Source organism: Oryzias latipes, chromosome 1 (assembly GCF_002234675.1).
Source record: "Oryzias latipes chromosome 1, ASM223467v1".
Taxonomy (NCBI): Eukaryota; Metazoa; Chordata; class Actinopteri; order Beloniformes; family Adrianichthyidae; genus Oryzias; species Oryzias latipes.
This window is the reverse complement of record NC_019859.2, coordinates 28,109,910-28,123,090: the sequence shown is the minus strand read 5'-3', so window position 1 is coordinate 28,123,090 and position 13,181 is coordinate 28,109,910. Positions and strand designations below refer to the sequence as shown.

The following is a 13,181-nucleotide window of genomic DNA, read 5'->3' as shown; positions in this document are numbered from 1 at the left end:
TTTGACCTGCACCTGGCTGGAAAGACAGAATCTGCAACAGGTAAGCAGGTAGGTGTGCAGAAATCAACTGTGGGTCCGACTATTATGAAGACCTTGCACTTCAGTCCACTTATAATCTCCCCCCATCTGGGGATCCCCACAAGATCTTGCCCTGTGGGGTCAAAATGATCACAAGAACAGTGAGCAAAAATCCCAGAACCACACAGGGGGATCTAGTGATTGACATGCAGAGAGCTGAGACCAAAGTAACAAAGCTACCTGTCATGATTACGATGAACAAGAACAGACCCAGTTGCTGGAACCCGGAAAGATTACGCCCACAGGTATGGATAAAGTCACCGATTTATTGTCCAGGCTGACACAGTAGTACATAGTAGTAGTCTCATGGCTGTTGGAGGAACGACACCCAGAGATGCAGGGGCGTGAGTCCCGGAGGGAGAGGAGGCGAGAACAGAGATCCATTCAGTGAGTGGTGCCTTCCTTTCTCTGTAGTGGCATGTAGCACTCGTTTGGAGATCCGGCGGTATTGGACGTGAGGGTTGATGGAGCGGCTGCGTGGCGTAGAGTTGTGGTGTGGCTGGAGGTCTGGAATTTCAGGTGCAACCAGATGGTGATGAGTGAACCCAGGTCAGCACTCATGGCGAATAATCCATAAAGGCAACGAACTGCTGGAGAAGGGTCATCTTAAATAGCAGGAGGACTGATGAGGTGAGTACAGACAGCTGGGTCCAATCTGGGGAGAAAGAGCAAAGAAGGGAGGGGTAAAGAGAGGACTCCCAGGCGTACCATGACACTACCATCAGTAAGACACTATGCCACCATGGACTCAAATCCTATAGTTCCAGTCGTGTCCCCCTGCTAAAGCCGTACATGTGCAGGCCCACCTAAAGTTTGCTAGAGAGAATTTGGACAAACCAGAAGAGGATTGCGAAAATGGTCTATGGTCAGATGAAAGATAATTGAACAGATTTTTTTGGCAAGGACTGTCATGATTCTCAGAGCGTGGTGAACCCAGATGCTGGAACCCAGAAATACAACAGGTAAGTGGCAGGTAAGAACTGATTTATTTCTTTCCAGGAAGATTTGGTTTCTGTGTTGGTGGAGGTCCGAGCAGGACAGAGGCTTGTGGCGTGGCTGGAGCGCTTGACTGTAGCGAGGCTGGAGCGCTTGGCTGCGGCGTGGCTGGAGCGCTTGGCTGCGGCGTGGCTGGAGGTGTTTAGCACGGTCAGCATGAGCCAAGAGATCTTCAGGTTCTCCGAGAGCTTGATAGATGATCCAACTGGCGTCACTCGTGGGATGATTCTCCTGAGGTTGGACAGCAGAATTAGTACAAGGCAAAACTTGATTTAGCAAGAACAGGAACGAGACTAGAACAGACGTAGTCACCATAAGGGATAACGAACTGGAGTTGAATGATTGAGTTGAGTCTCCTTAAGAGCAGATGAGGTGATGAGCTGAGTGACGACAGCTGGTGGAGATCAGGAGCAGAGTGGAGAGGAGCTGGAGTGGGAGGAGTCTGCCAGAGGCCCCATGACAAGAACTCTGCTTATCGTGTTTGGAGGAAAAAGAATGCTGAGTTGCATCGAAAGAACACCATACTTACTGTAAAGCATGGGGGTGGAACCATCATGCTTTGGGGCTGTTTTTCATCAAAGGGACCAGGACAACTGATCTGGGTAAAAAAAAAGAATGAATGGGGCCAAGTATCGTCAGATTTTGAGAATGATTTTGATAATAAATCAATAATAAACTGCTCCCCCTGAGTAATGAAGGAGTGGCTTTGTCAGAAGCATTTAAAAGTCCTGGAGTGACCTAGCCAGTGTCCAGATCTCAATCCCTTTCAAAATCTTTGGAGGGAGTCAAAAGTCTGTGTTTTCCAGCAACAGCCCCAAAACATCACTGCTCAAGAGGAGATCTCCATGGAGGAATGGGCAAAATTCCAGCAACAGTTTGTAAAAAATGTTGTGAAGACTTACAGAAAATGTTTGACAGAAAAGGGTATACGACAAAGTAGTTAGTTGAACTTCTGTTATTGACCAAATACTTTTTCTCCACCATAATTTACAAATAATGTCTTTCAAAAATCAATGTGATTTTTCTGGGGCTTTTTTTTTTCATTTTGTCTCTTAGTTGAGGTTTACCTTTGATGTAAATTACAGGCCCCTCTCATCTTTTTAAGTGGGAGAACCTGTACAGATGGTGGTTAACTAAATCCTTTTTTGCCCCACTGTACAGAGAGGAGTGGTAATTTTCAATGAAGAAATCAGTAGTGGGAGAGAAGAATGTTGGAGTTGTGTGGGACATCTATAAAAGCTGGATGATGGTGAGATGTGGTGTAGGTGTAACATAGGAGACAGAAGAAAACAGAACTTCTGTATGTAAATAAGAGGGACAGTCAGAATACAGGGAGCAGAACTGAAGAAGATACAGAAGTTTTAGTGCTTACAGTCAACAATCCAGAGCAATGTGGGAAAGAGGTGAAAGGTGTAAAAAGGTGTTTTATGTAAGGAAAGGGTGTCAGCCAGAGTAAAAGGAAAGTTGCTTTTTATGTAAGAAAGTGTTAAGTGCTGTCATCCATCCATCCATCCATCCATCCATCCATCCATCCATCCATCCATCCATCCATCCATCCATCCATCCACCCATCCATCCATCCATCCACGCACTCATTCATGCATTTTCTTCCAATCATCTGAATTTGGGTTGTGGCGCTATAAGTTAATACCTCCAGAGTTTCCTCTTGGTTATCTGGGGCAACTTTAAGGCGTTCTAAAGCAGAGACATAGTCTTTCCAGCCTGTAGTGGGTCTTTACTGGGATCTCTGCCAGTTGGTCATGCTCTGAACACCTCCGCACTTTTTTTGAAAAAGGCACAGCTACAAGTAGCAGAGCTGGAGATCTTAAGGTTTTCTTTCAGAGTGATAAGAAAAGACAGAATCGGGAATAAATAATTTACAGGGACAGTTAATTTTAAATGTTTAGGTGGTTAGAGCTAAAATCCAGATTGAGATGGCTTAGATAAATTTAGAGGAAGAACAATGATGATGCGGAGGTCGGAAATACAAAGAAAGAGGATGAACAAATAAGACATTCATGGGCGTAAAGAAGGAGGACATGAGGGCGGTTGGTGTGAATACAGAGGATGCAGAGGAAAGGGTTAAATGGAAGCAGATGATTCTCGCTGCTGCCTTCTTCAGAGCTCTGATTTAACTTATGTGCTTCAAGACATATTACTTACAGGTTCTAATCTATTTAATACTGTGTGTCTGTATAGTCCTGGACTTTGGAAAATTGTGGCAAAGTTCCACAGCAACCCCCAGGAGAGCTTCTCTGCAAATTTCGAGGTCAAAGAATATGGTAAAATCTTTCCTATAAACCGTCTTGCTTACATAATTTTTTCTTGAAGGACCAAACTAAACCTAAATAAATTTTTCACAGTGCTCCCCAGCTTTGAAGTCAAGCTCTTCTCCCTGAGTTCTTTCTTCTACGTGGACAGTGAGACTTTGGAGATTGACATTAAAGCCAGGTGGGTGAATCTTGTGCGCAACAAATTGTGGCATTGAATCCTGTTTCCATGGTAACTTCTGTTTGGTTTGCAGGTATCTTTTTGGACAAGAAGTAAATGGAAATGCCTATGTTGTGTTTGGGGTCATGGACCAAGGCCAGAAGAAGAGCCTCCCTGACTCTCTATCTCGAGTGCCGGTGAGAACAGATCGTCCATTTTTCCAATTCTGTCATGGTGATCTTTTTGCAATGTTTCAGAAAGTCAGAACTGCATGTGTCTTTGGGTCCTTAGATTGAAAACGGAGAAGGAAGAGCAGTGTTGAAGAGGGAACAGATCACAAAAACCTTTCAGGATATCAATCAGCTTGTGGGCACCTCCATCTTTGTTTCTGTTAGCGTGCTGACAGAAAGCGGTAAGATGAAGACAATCCATCCTCATGTCAATCGTGTTGCTTCAAAACGTGGCTGAAAGGACTTCATTGTTCAATTCGTTGAAATGTTTGACAGGGAGTGAGATGGTGGAGGCAGAGCTAAGAGGCATCCAAATCGTCACATCTCCTTACACCATCATCTTTAAAAAAACTCCAAAATATTTTAAACCTGGAATGTCCTTTGATGTGGCGGTAAAACATTGACCTACATTTGTAACTTTTGACTGTAATGTTTGTTGTTCTGAATCTTTGGAAAATGCCAAAAGAGAAAAGTTAATCTTAACCTGATTGTTTAACCTTTCTTTTATTGAATGACAGGTTGAAGTTTTAAATCCTGATGAAAGTCCAGCAGTGAACATCCCAGTGGTTGTAACTCCTGGTCCTGTAAGGGGCTCTACTGCAGCCAACGGAATAGCGAGGCTGACCATCAATACAGTAACAACGGCTGGAGGGCTGTCAATCTCTGTAAGACCAAACCCACAACAATACAATGGAAAAGCTGATGCAAATATCACAGAACCTTTTCAGTTCAATGTAATTTCTTTGAACTTATTTCAGTTTATCTCTGTTCAGTGTAATTAACTGAATTATAACTGATGTATAAAAATAATTAATTATGGCCCGCAGCAGCAGTCACTGACTGCAAGGACCATATTGTTTTTGCAATTGGAACGACTTTGCTGACTTTTAGCGAGAATGTGACCCCTGCTGCATGCTCGAAAATTCACCCAAATGCGCACACACCTGGGATAAATTGCAAATGAATTTTCCACAAAGTCAACGTCACCCCCCCGAAGACAATGACATCACAGCCGGCAATCCCGTCAAAAAAATAAATGGGCAGAAAATCACGTATGGGGCCAAACAAAATGTACTTCAAAATACAGTTGCCAAACCAAAACACACATGTTGGGGATATCCCAAAGAAATTTTAAAATCATGAAATGGCCATACGACCTAAGGCTTGGCGGCCATTTTGTGGCGAACTCTGAGATTTGGCGTTTTTGGTCTTTTCCCACGATATGGGAAAACAACTCTTTTGTTTGAGCGATTTTCACGCAATTGCACACACTTGCTGCCAGCTCCAGTCTACAAACACTGCAGAAGTGTTGTTGACCTTTGACCTTGGGAAAAGGCCGCCATCCTGCATTTAAAAAAAAAAGCCCCTTTAGTGCCACATACAAACAAAAACTCGTCCTAAGGATTTTTTGCCATTGTCTCGTAACCTCTCAGGCATCCATAGCAAGGTGATGTGGACAAAATGTTGGAAATAGAAGTTGTAGATTTTGAACGGCGTGCGGGTGGCGAGCTACCAAAAAGGCGCACTGTCATAACTCTTATGTTTTTCAATGGAATAATGTGAAATTTGAATGCATGCATTCATGCCTGAAACTGAATACACTGGATATGGACATATAAGGAATGCGGGCGTGGTTTGCATAAAACCACTGTTGTTAAGGACAACAAAATGTTTACCTTTTCTGATTTGTCTGAAACTGACGTTGATCTATTCCTCCTCCCGACGTGACCAAAACTCAAAATGGTTGCTATGGAGATGAAATCAACAGAAAAGCCACCATTTTGAAAAAAGTGTTTTTTTTTACTAACTTATGACACATAGCTCTCACCAATGGAGCAATGTTTTTCTGAAAGAGTTGATGATGCTGATCGCAATGCTAGCACTTTTAGCCACATTAGCATAGCTAGCATAGTTAGCATAAATTAGCATTTTGAGCAATGTGTTTTTCTAAGAGAGTTGATGATACTGGTCCCTATGCTAGCACTTTTAGCCACATTGGCATAGTTAGCCAATGTGGCTAAAATGTAATTAGCAAATCCAGCTTTGACTAGCATCGATCAAAGGTGGGCGGTGAGGGCGTTGCGGGCGGTGAGGGCGGCGGTGGTGGGTAGAGCTGGGCGTGGAGGTTTAGGTCAGCTTTACAGTGAGCGATGCAACCTGTTTGTCGGCCGATCAAAACAGGAGCTCTGTCTGTATCACCTATTCCAGCTTTTTCTGTTGTCATTGTGCTGCTGCTGTCCATACCCTCTTCGCGCTTAGCCAGATCCTGGTCTAGCTAAACAGACAAGATACCAACAGCTGACACTTGTCTAGCCATCGTAGATGCCCCCAGTTGGACATCAGAGAGAGTGGCGATCAGATCGGTTCCATTTTTCTCATCTTTGTCATGATCTGTATATGAGACAGACCCAGATGCTGGAACACGGAAGGAAAACACAGGTAAGTGAAGGGGTAAGTAATGAATTTATTGTCCGGTTAGCAGTTGGGGTGATGTTGAGAAGCAGGTGCGAACTTGAAAGAGGCTCGAAGATCTTGACTTGGACAGACACTGTGTGTGGCTGGAGATCTTGACGTGATGTGGCTGGGGATCTTGACATGGCGTGGCTGGAGGTAGTAGCGCGGTCAGCGTTAACAAGTTCATCATCTGGAACACCTGAACTGCTCGTGAAGACACTGACACTTGTGGGTATGGAATTCTGAGGCAGGAGAATAAGGTTAGTGGAGCACAAAGACAAGGAGAGCTTAACGAAAACAGACTCGACCAGGCTTATTTACCATGAGGGGCAATGAACTGGTGTTGAATGCTGGAGTTGGGTCTCCTTATGAAGAGAAGAGGCTTGATGATGAGAGTGGTCACTGCTGGTAAAGTCAGGAGGGGAGGGGGAGGAGAACTGACAGAGGCACCATGACAGTATCCCCCCTCAACGACGGCCGCCTGGTGGTCCCGGACGTCAATCAGGGTGGGCCCGATAGAAGTCCCTGATGAGGGCCGGGTCCAGGATGAGGGAATGGCAGACCTAGGAGTATTCCTGTTGACCGTAACCTTCCCAGTCAACCAGGAACTGGTGGCCACGACCCCGACGTCCAGGATACGGCTAAACCCTGAACATCGGAGCACCATCGATGATATGGGCGGGAGGCTGGGAAGTGGAAGGCGGGCACAAAGAACTGTCCTGAACCGGCTTGATCTGAGAGATGTGGAATGAGGGGTTTACCTTGAGGGCCGCAGGGAGACGGAGACAGACAGAGGAGGGATTGATGACCCTTTCAATGGTGTAGGGACAGATGAAGCGTGGTGCGAGCTTGTGAGAAGTGGCTTGGATAGGGATGTTCCGGGATGAGAGCCAAACCTTCTGACCAGGTTGGTAGGTCGGCCCCACCACCCTGTGACGGTTGGCAGTATGGCAGTTGCTCTCCTTGGTGCGGAGGAGAGCAGCCCTGGTTTGGTGCCAAATACGCTGACACCGTTGGAGATAGTCCTGAGCTGAGGGCCCTGCCAAGTCCAGTTCCTGACACGGAAACAGAGGTGGTGAGTACCTGAGGGAGGCCTCAACTGGAGACATTCCTGTGGCAGAGGAGGGGTGAGAGTTATGAGCATATTCGATCCACACCAAATACTTAGAGCAGTCAGTGGCCTTTTTGGCAGCTAGGCAACGGAGGGAAGCTTCCAGCTCCTCGGTAGCCCTTTCGGCCAGAAAAAACTTCTGAAGATGAGGTTTAGCGTACGGTGGATACCTCCTTGGCAAGCAATGCGAGAGGAGTGAGCCCAGGTGATGACGTCAGATCTGAGAAAGGATGCTACATAGAGGGTTCCATTAGGAAGAGTTTTATAATTAGGTTCCTCACCTTGAGATTAGATGACTCGGGTCTGTCGGGGGGTCGGGTTCGGTGCCTGGGCGGGGCGGGCTGGGGCGCTGCGTGGTCTTCTGGGCTCGGCTGTGTGTGTGTGTGTGTGTGTGTGTGTGTGTGTGTGGGGGGGGGGGTTGAGAGGTGTTCCGGCTTGGCTTGGGGGGTCTCTTTGGGGGGGTTGGCGGGGGGTCCTGCTCGGGGGGGGGGGTCCAGCAGCGCTGGATGGGCTGCCCATCTACACCGGGGGCTGGGATCAACCCTTCCCTGGCTCTGGGACGGGGCGGGGCAACCCTCTTGGAGCCCCGGGTCGCTCTGGGTGTCATCCGCTGGGGGGGTGGGGGCTTGTCGGCCCTGTCTGGGGGGGGGGGCACTATGGGTACGGGACCTTGGGGGCTTGACGGGTCTGAGTCTCCGCTGGTGGCAATCGGCGGTTGCCCCTGCTGCCTTGGTCCTGTCGAGGCCTGACCGGAGCTCTCCCAGGGCCTGCCCCTGGGGGTGGGGGCCTGGGCTTGCTCCGGGGGGGGGGGGGGGGGGGCGCTTTCTGGCTTCTCTCTCTCTGTGTGGGGCGGGTCGTGCTGGGCCTGGGGTGTCTGCGCCTCGGGGGATGGGGCCCTGGGGCTGGGGGACCTGGGCCCTATGGTGGGGGGGGCTGTTTGACCGCCCTTGGTAGGGCGGGTGCTTGAACATCACTGCCAGCAAGCAATAGATTTCCTCCTAGCACCCTACCCGCCAATTTTAACCACACCTTAGACATTTAGGGACCCTTGGTGGGGAGGGTGAGGGGACATTACTGTGAGTAATCAGGAGATGTCCCCTCAGTGCTCTACCCACCAATTTTAACTGCACCCCCTTAGTACACACACCTTTTACTCTTCAAAATATACATTCAAATATAAACACACACACACAGACACCTTCACAAACACACACACACGTACACACATTTTGCAAGGAAGGTGGGACCTAGGTCCATCTGTCCCCTACCGCTTTCCTGGTGGGGGGTACTGGGCCCTTGGCGTTGCTCTCTCCGGCGCACGGGTGGGGGAATTCACATTACACCTGAGCCGGGGGTGTCCGTGTCCCTGTGGGGTAGGTCCTGGTCCTTGCCCCTGGGCCCAGCCCAATTTCCAACTGTGGCCGAGCGTGGTTGGGCCATGTTAAGAACGCCCCTCGTGGGCCCCCCTTTTCCCCGGGGTGCACCCCTGCTGGCTGAGGACTGCTGGCCCCTGCCTTGCTCCTTCCTGGACCAACCGTGGGCTGGGTGGGTGGCTGCCTGGAGTGTGGAGCGGGTCTCCCTTGAGGGGTCCTGGCTCGTACTTGGGGTGGGTGCGAGGGATGCCCGGAACTCCTGGGTGGTGATAAGGTGCTCGTCTGGGGCTGTGGGCACCCTTCTTGGGGTGCCCTGCGTCGGGCCCCCCCCGCCGTGCCGGGAGGGGGGGGGCCTCTCTTTAGTAATAATAATAACAATAATAATAATGAACGTAAATCCACTGTGTAATCATGTGCAACTTTATTAGCGGTGTCTTCGTAACGTCACACCAACAACAGAACATCACATGAGCAACATCGTTGCTACCGCGAAAGACTCTGGTTGCTATGGTAAGTGTGACGGATGTAACAGAGAGAATCAGGTCACTTTTCAAAATAAAATGGGTTTTTTTTAGAAAAAAAAACCACAGTAAAATCGAAATTATTTTTTCTTTCTGTGCGTCCCGGAGCCAAAATTTCCCGCGGCCCGGTACCGCCCGGTGGTTGGGGACCACTGACCTAATCTATTTAAAGTTCATGTACATATCACCCTGTATTCACAGGGGTTAGGGTCCTGAGACACCATAGAATACAGAGAACCACCTGCACAACCCCACGGCCAAAGAAGGTTCGTCACTGATGCGTACTCATTAAAAACCCTTCAGAAAGATTTCTGGCAGAAACATGCTTTGTAAAACATTTACTAAAGAACAATTGAATTTTGCTCAACACAAAGGACCCTTTTTTTAATTCAGAGAATTTGACTAGTTAGGACCCCCCCCCCCCCCCCCCCACAGAATCCCCCCACCCCTGGTCAGGGCCGACAGCCACCTGTAGAGCTCTGTTTTATCTTGTGTGCTTCATAACTGTTCAGCTGTTTATGGGTTTTATTTTTTAAACTGTTTTAGCAAGTAGCCTTCTTTGAACCATGTTCAGCATCATTTGTTTTTTCCACTGGGAGATTACAGCACATTCAGCTTAAATTGAAAAGACAATTGCTGACATGTAGCTGAATGATCTCCACTGTTTTCCCTAAGTGAAATCAATTTGTTCCCTAAATGCTCTTCACAGGCAAAGACTGATGATCCAAACATTTCACCTGACAGGCAAGCCCAAGCCACAATGCAGGCATACCAGTACTCTACTAACAGCAAGACTTACATCCATATTGGTAAGTAGGGCTGAGTTTAAAATAAGTTTAATAAAGTGCTGTAAAAATCAAATCAACCTTTACTTATAAACTGGAGTGTCCATTCATCAAATCTAATTAATTTAATTTATTTTATACAATTAAGTGCCTTTGTTTTTAAACAAAACACAAATAGAACTTAGTGTTTACAGTAAAATTCCTAATCTATTAAGCGAAACCTTTAAGTTTAAACTATAACACTATTTAAAAGCAGTTCTTTTACTAGTGATGAAAGTGATAATCTTTGGAAAATGTCCAAATTTAAAGTTGAATTGTGTTAAATAGAAAAAAATAAAGTAACTATAAATATCTCAATCACAATCACATTGATACTTAGCACTATCTGTAATGAACATCCAAGAATATGAGCAAATGATCCAGTGTTATGATTCAACATTCTACAGTCTACTCTTGCATGGCTTTGAGTACTCTTCCCACTTGCAGGTTTGGACACGCCTGAGGTCAAATTAGGTGAGAACCTGAAGATCAACCTGATTCTTAACAAGCAGCCAAGTGAAGGCACAGACATCACTTATCTGGTGAGAGCTTTTGGTTTTTGACTCTAGGTGATAAACATGCTTAACTCATTGTTTGCTGATTGCTGGATTTGTGACTCTTTCCCCCCAGATCACCAGCAGGGGTCAGCTGGTGAAGTTTCAACGTTACAAAACGGGAGGCCAAGTGCTGATCTCCCTCACAATTCCTGTTACCCAAGATATGCTGCCATCTTTCCGGATCATTGCCTTCTACCATCCCACCGATAATGAAGTGGTGTCAGATTCAGTTTGGGTGGATGTTACAGATTCATGCATGGGCTCAGTGAGTCATGTTCAAGCAGCTTTATCCCACTGTTCAGGGCCAGCAGAAACTTTTGCGGCTCATGTCTGCTTTGTGTCTTTATGCCCATCTGTGTGACATGAATTGCAGCTGACATTGGAGCCAACGAGACCTGGCACTGCCAACGAGCCCCGCAGGTTGTTTGGCTTAAAGGTCTCTGGAAATCCAGGTGCCACAGTGGGACTGGTGGCCGTAGACAAAGGTGTTTACGTCCTAAACAGCAAGCACCGACTCACACAGAAAAAAGTAGGCCCCTGCACATTTAAAAGCTTTTGATTGTTTGATGATTATCGTATTTTCATGACCATAGAGTGCACTGGGTTATAGGGCGCAGTCTCAGTTATAGGTGATTTTTCAGTTTTTGACACATATAAAAGGCACACCGGGTGTTAGGGCGAAACCTTCCCTGTGATGACGTTAATTATTTATTTTTAACCTGTCCTGTCCAATAGCTGGGCAAACAGATGAGAGCTGAAGGCCTCTTGTGTTGGACATTTTTTATTTTTACAACAGGGGTTATGAATCTTCTGACAAACCAGAGGTATGTCTGAATAAACTCCGTTTGTTATGGAGGCCAAACCTTATTCATTTTAATTATATTTGAAAATGGTTTGGGTTGAATCGGACGGAATAGGAAAGGAAGGAAGAAGAGAGATATTAGGGGGAGGGTAGGAGGGTGATTATAGAAAGGGGGGCATGAAGCAGCATAAAGCAATACGTTGCTGGGTGGTTATAATCATTACTTTGAGGTTCAGATGTAATACAAGTCTATAAGGGCAGATCCTGTCCACACACACTCAAATGTTAGAAACATACCTGTTGGTTCCAAAAATGTTCACCTGTCAACATGTACCCAATAAAAATATTGTTCACACACGCATACTTATGCCTTCAAACCAACGAGTGTAAAATATTTAATTCAATCACGTAAACTATTTGTGCAAAGGTGAGCTAACACCTGTGCTCAAGTGAGTGTTTATGCTCTTCTAAAATGGATGATGGAATGTAAAAACAATGAGGGAGAGACCCCAGCAGCAGCTAGATCCCCCACAACGCCTCCCGGGTGATCACATTTGCCACCCAGGCCAGGGTCAGCAGGACCGCCACGGGGGCCCCCAGAGCCAGAAAGCAGGGAGACATGGGGGACAGAGAGTGCAGCTCCAGTCTAACCAGGACAATAGTCCCCCGCCGTGCCGGGAGGCCCCAACGCAGGGCCCCGCTCCAGAAGAGCACCCACAGCCCCAGACGAGCACCCCACCACCACCCAGGAGTTCTGGGCATCCCCCCGCCCCAACCCCAGATACGTGCCAGGACCCCCCAAGGGAGACCTGCCCCGCGCTCCAGGCAGCCACCCACCCAGCCCACGGTTGATCCAGGAAGGGGCCAACTATCCCAGCCCAGGAGAAAGACACCCAGGGGAAAAGGGGGTCCACAAGAAGTGCTGTTAACATGGCCCAACCAGGCTCGTCCACAGTTGGAAATTTGGCAAGGCCCAGCGCTCAAGGGCGAGGACCACAACCCACAACAAAGGGATACTGACACCCCCTGGCTCAGATGCTATGTGATCCCCGGCTCTAGACCTTGCCAGAAAGCTCAGGGATCACTCTCCCTGCATAGAGAGATCGCTGCCGGGCCCAGGAAGCCAGCACCCAGGGAACATGGCCGCCGCTGCCCAGTACCCCATACGAGGGATGGGGTAGGGGACAGATGGTCCGAGGTCCCAACTTCCTTGCAAAATGCACATGTGTGCTTGGTAGGGCATGTGTGTGAATGTATGTGTGTTTGTGTTGGAGTGTATAATTTGAGGGTTATAGGGTGTGTGTACTAAGGGGATGCAGTTAAAATTGGTGGGTAAAGTACTGAGAGGACATCTTTTTTTTATTATTTGTCCTGTCCAACAGCTGGGCAGACAGATGACAACTGAGGGCCTCTTGTGTTGGATATATTTTACTATAACAACAGGGGTTTTTACAACAGGCCCCCATCACCACCACCCTCATAAGAGATTAAAATGCGGAGAAGAATTTTCCCATTGAGGGATGAATACAGTATAAATTTAATTTAATTTTTATATGAGGAAGAGGGTAAGTCGGGGACAGCTGGTAGACTGTCCCCTGGTGGTCAAACAGCCCCACCCTACCCCCACCCCCAGCATAGGGCCAGGGGTCCCCTCAGCCCAGGGGGCCCATCCCCTGAAGCGCTGAGCCCCCAGGCCCCACTCCACCCACCTCACAGAGAGAGAGAGGAGTCAGAAAGCACCGCCCCCCCAAGCAAGTCCAGGCCCCTCAGGCCCCTGCCCCTGGGAGACCTCTGTTCAGGCCTCG

The 13,181-nt window shown here is 47.7% G+C and overlaps 1 protein-coding gene across 2 annotated transcripts in view; it reads left to right on the top strand.

Moving 5' to 3' along the window:
* Positions 1-13,181, top strand: part of LOC110015899 (complement C3) — a 93,340-nt gene that overhangs the window by 18,483 nt on the left and 61,676 nt on the right. For both annotated transcript variants that reach the window (XM_023959442.1, XM_023959440.1), the window contains exons 6-15: positions 3,274-3,356; positions 3,438-3,525; positions 3,599-3,701; positions 3,796-3,916; positions 4,011-4,126; positions 4,253-4,399; positions 9,903-10,002; positions 10,465-10,559; positions 10,648-10,839; positions 10,948-11,103. In XM_023959442.1, the coding sequence (XP_023815210.1) occupies positions 3,274-3,356; positions 3,438-3,525; positions 3,599-3,701; positions 3,796-3,916; positions 4,011-4,126; positions 4,253-4,399; positions 9,903-10,002; positions 10,465-10,559; positions 10,648-10,839; positions 10,948-11,103 (1,201 nt within the window). The remainder of the gene's footprint in view (positions 1-3,273; positions 3,357-3,437; positions 3,526-3,598; positions 3,702-3,795; positions 3,917-4,010; positions 4,127-4,252; positions 4,400-9,902; positions 10,003-10,464; positions 10,560-10,647; positions 10,840-10,947; positions 11,104-13,181) is intronic.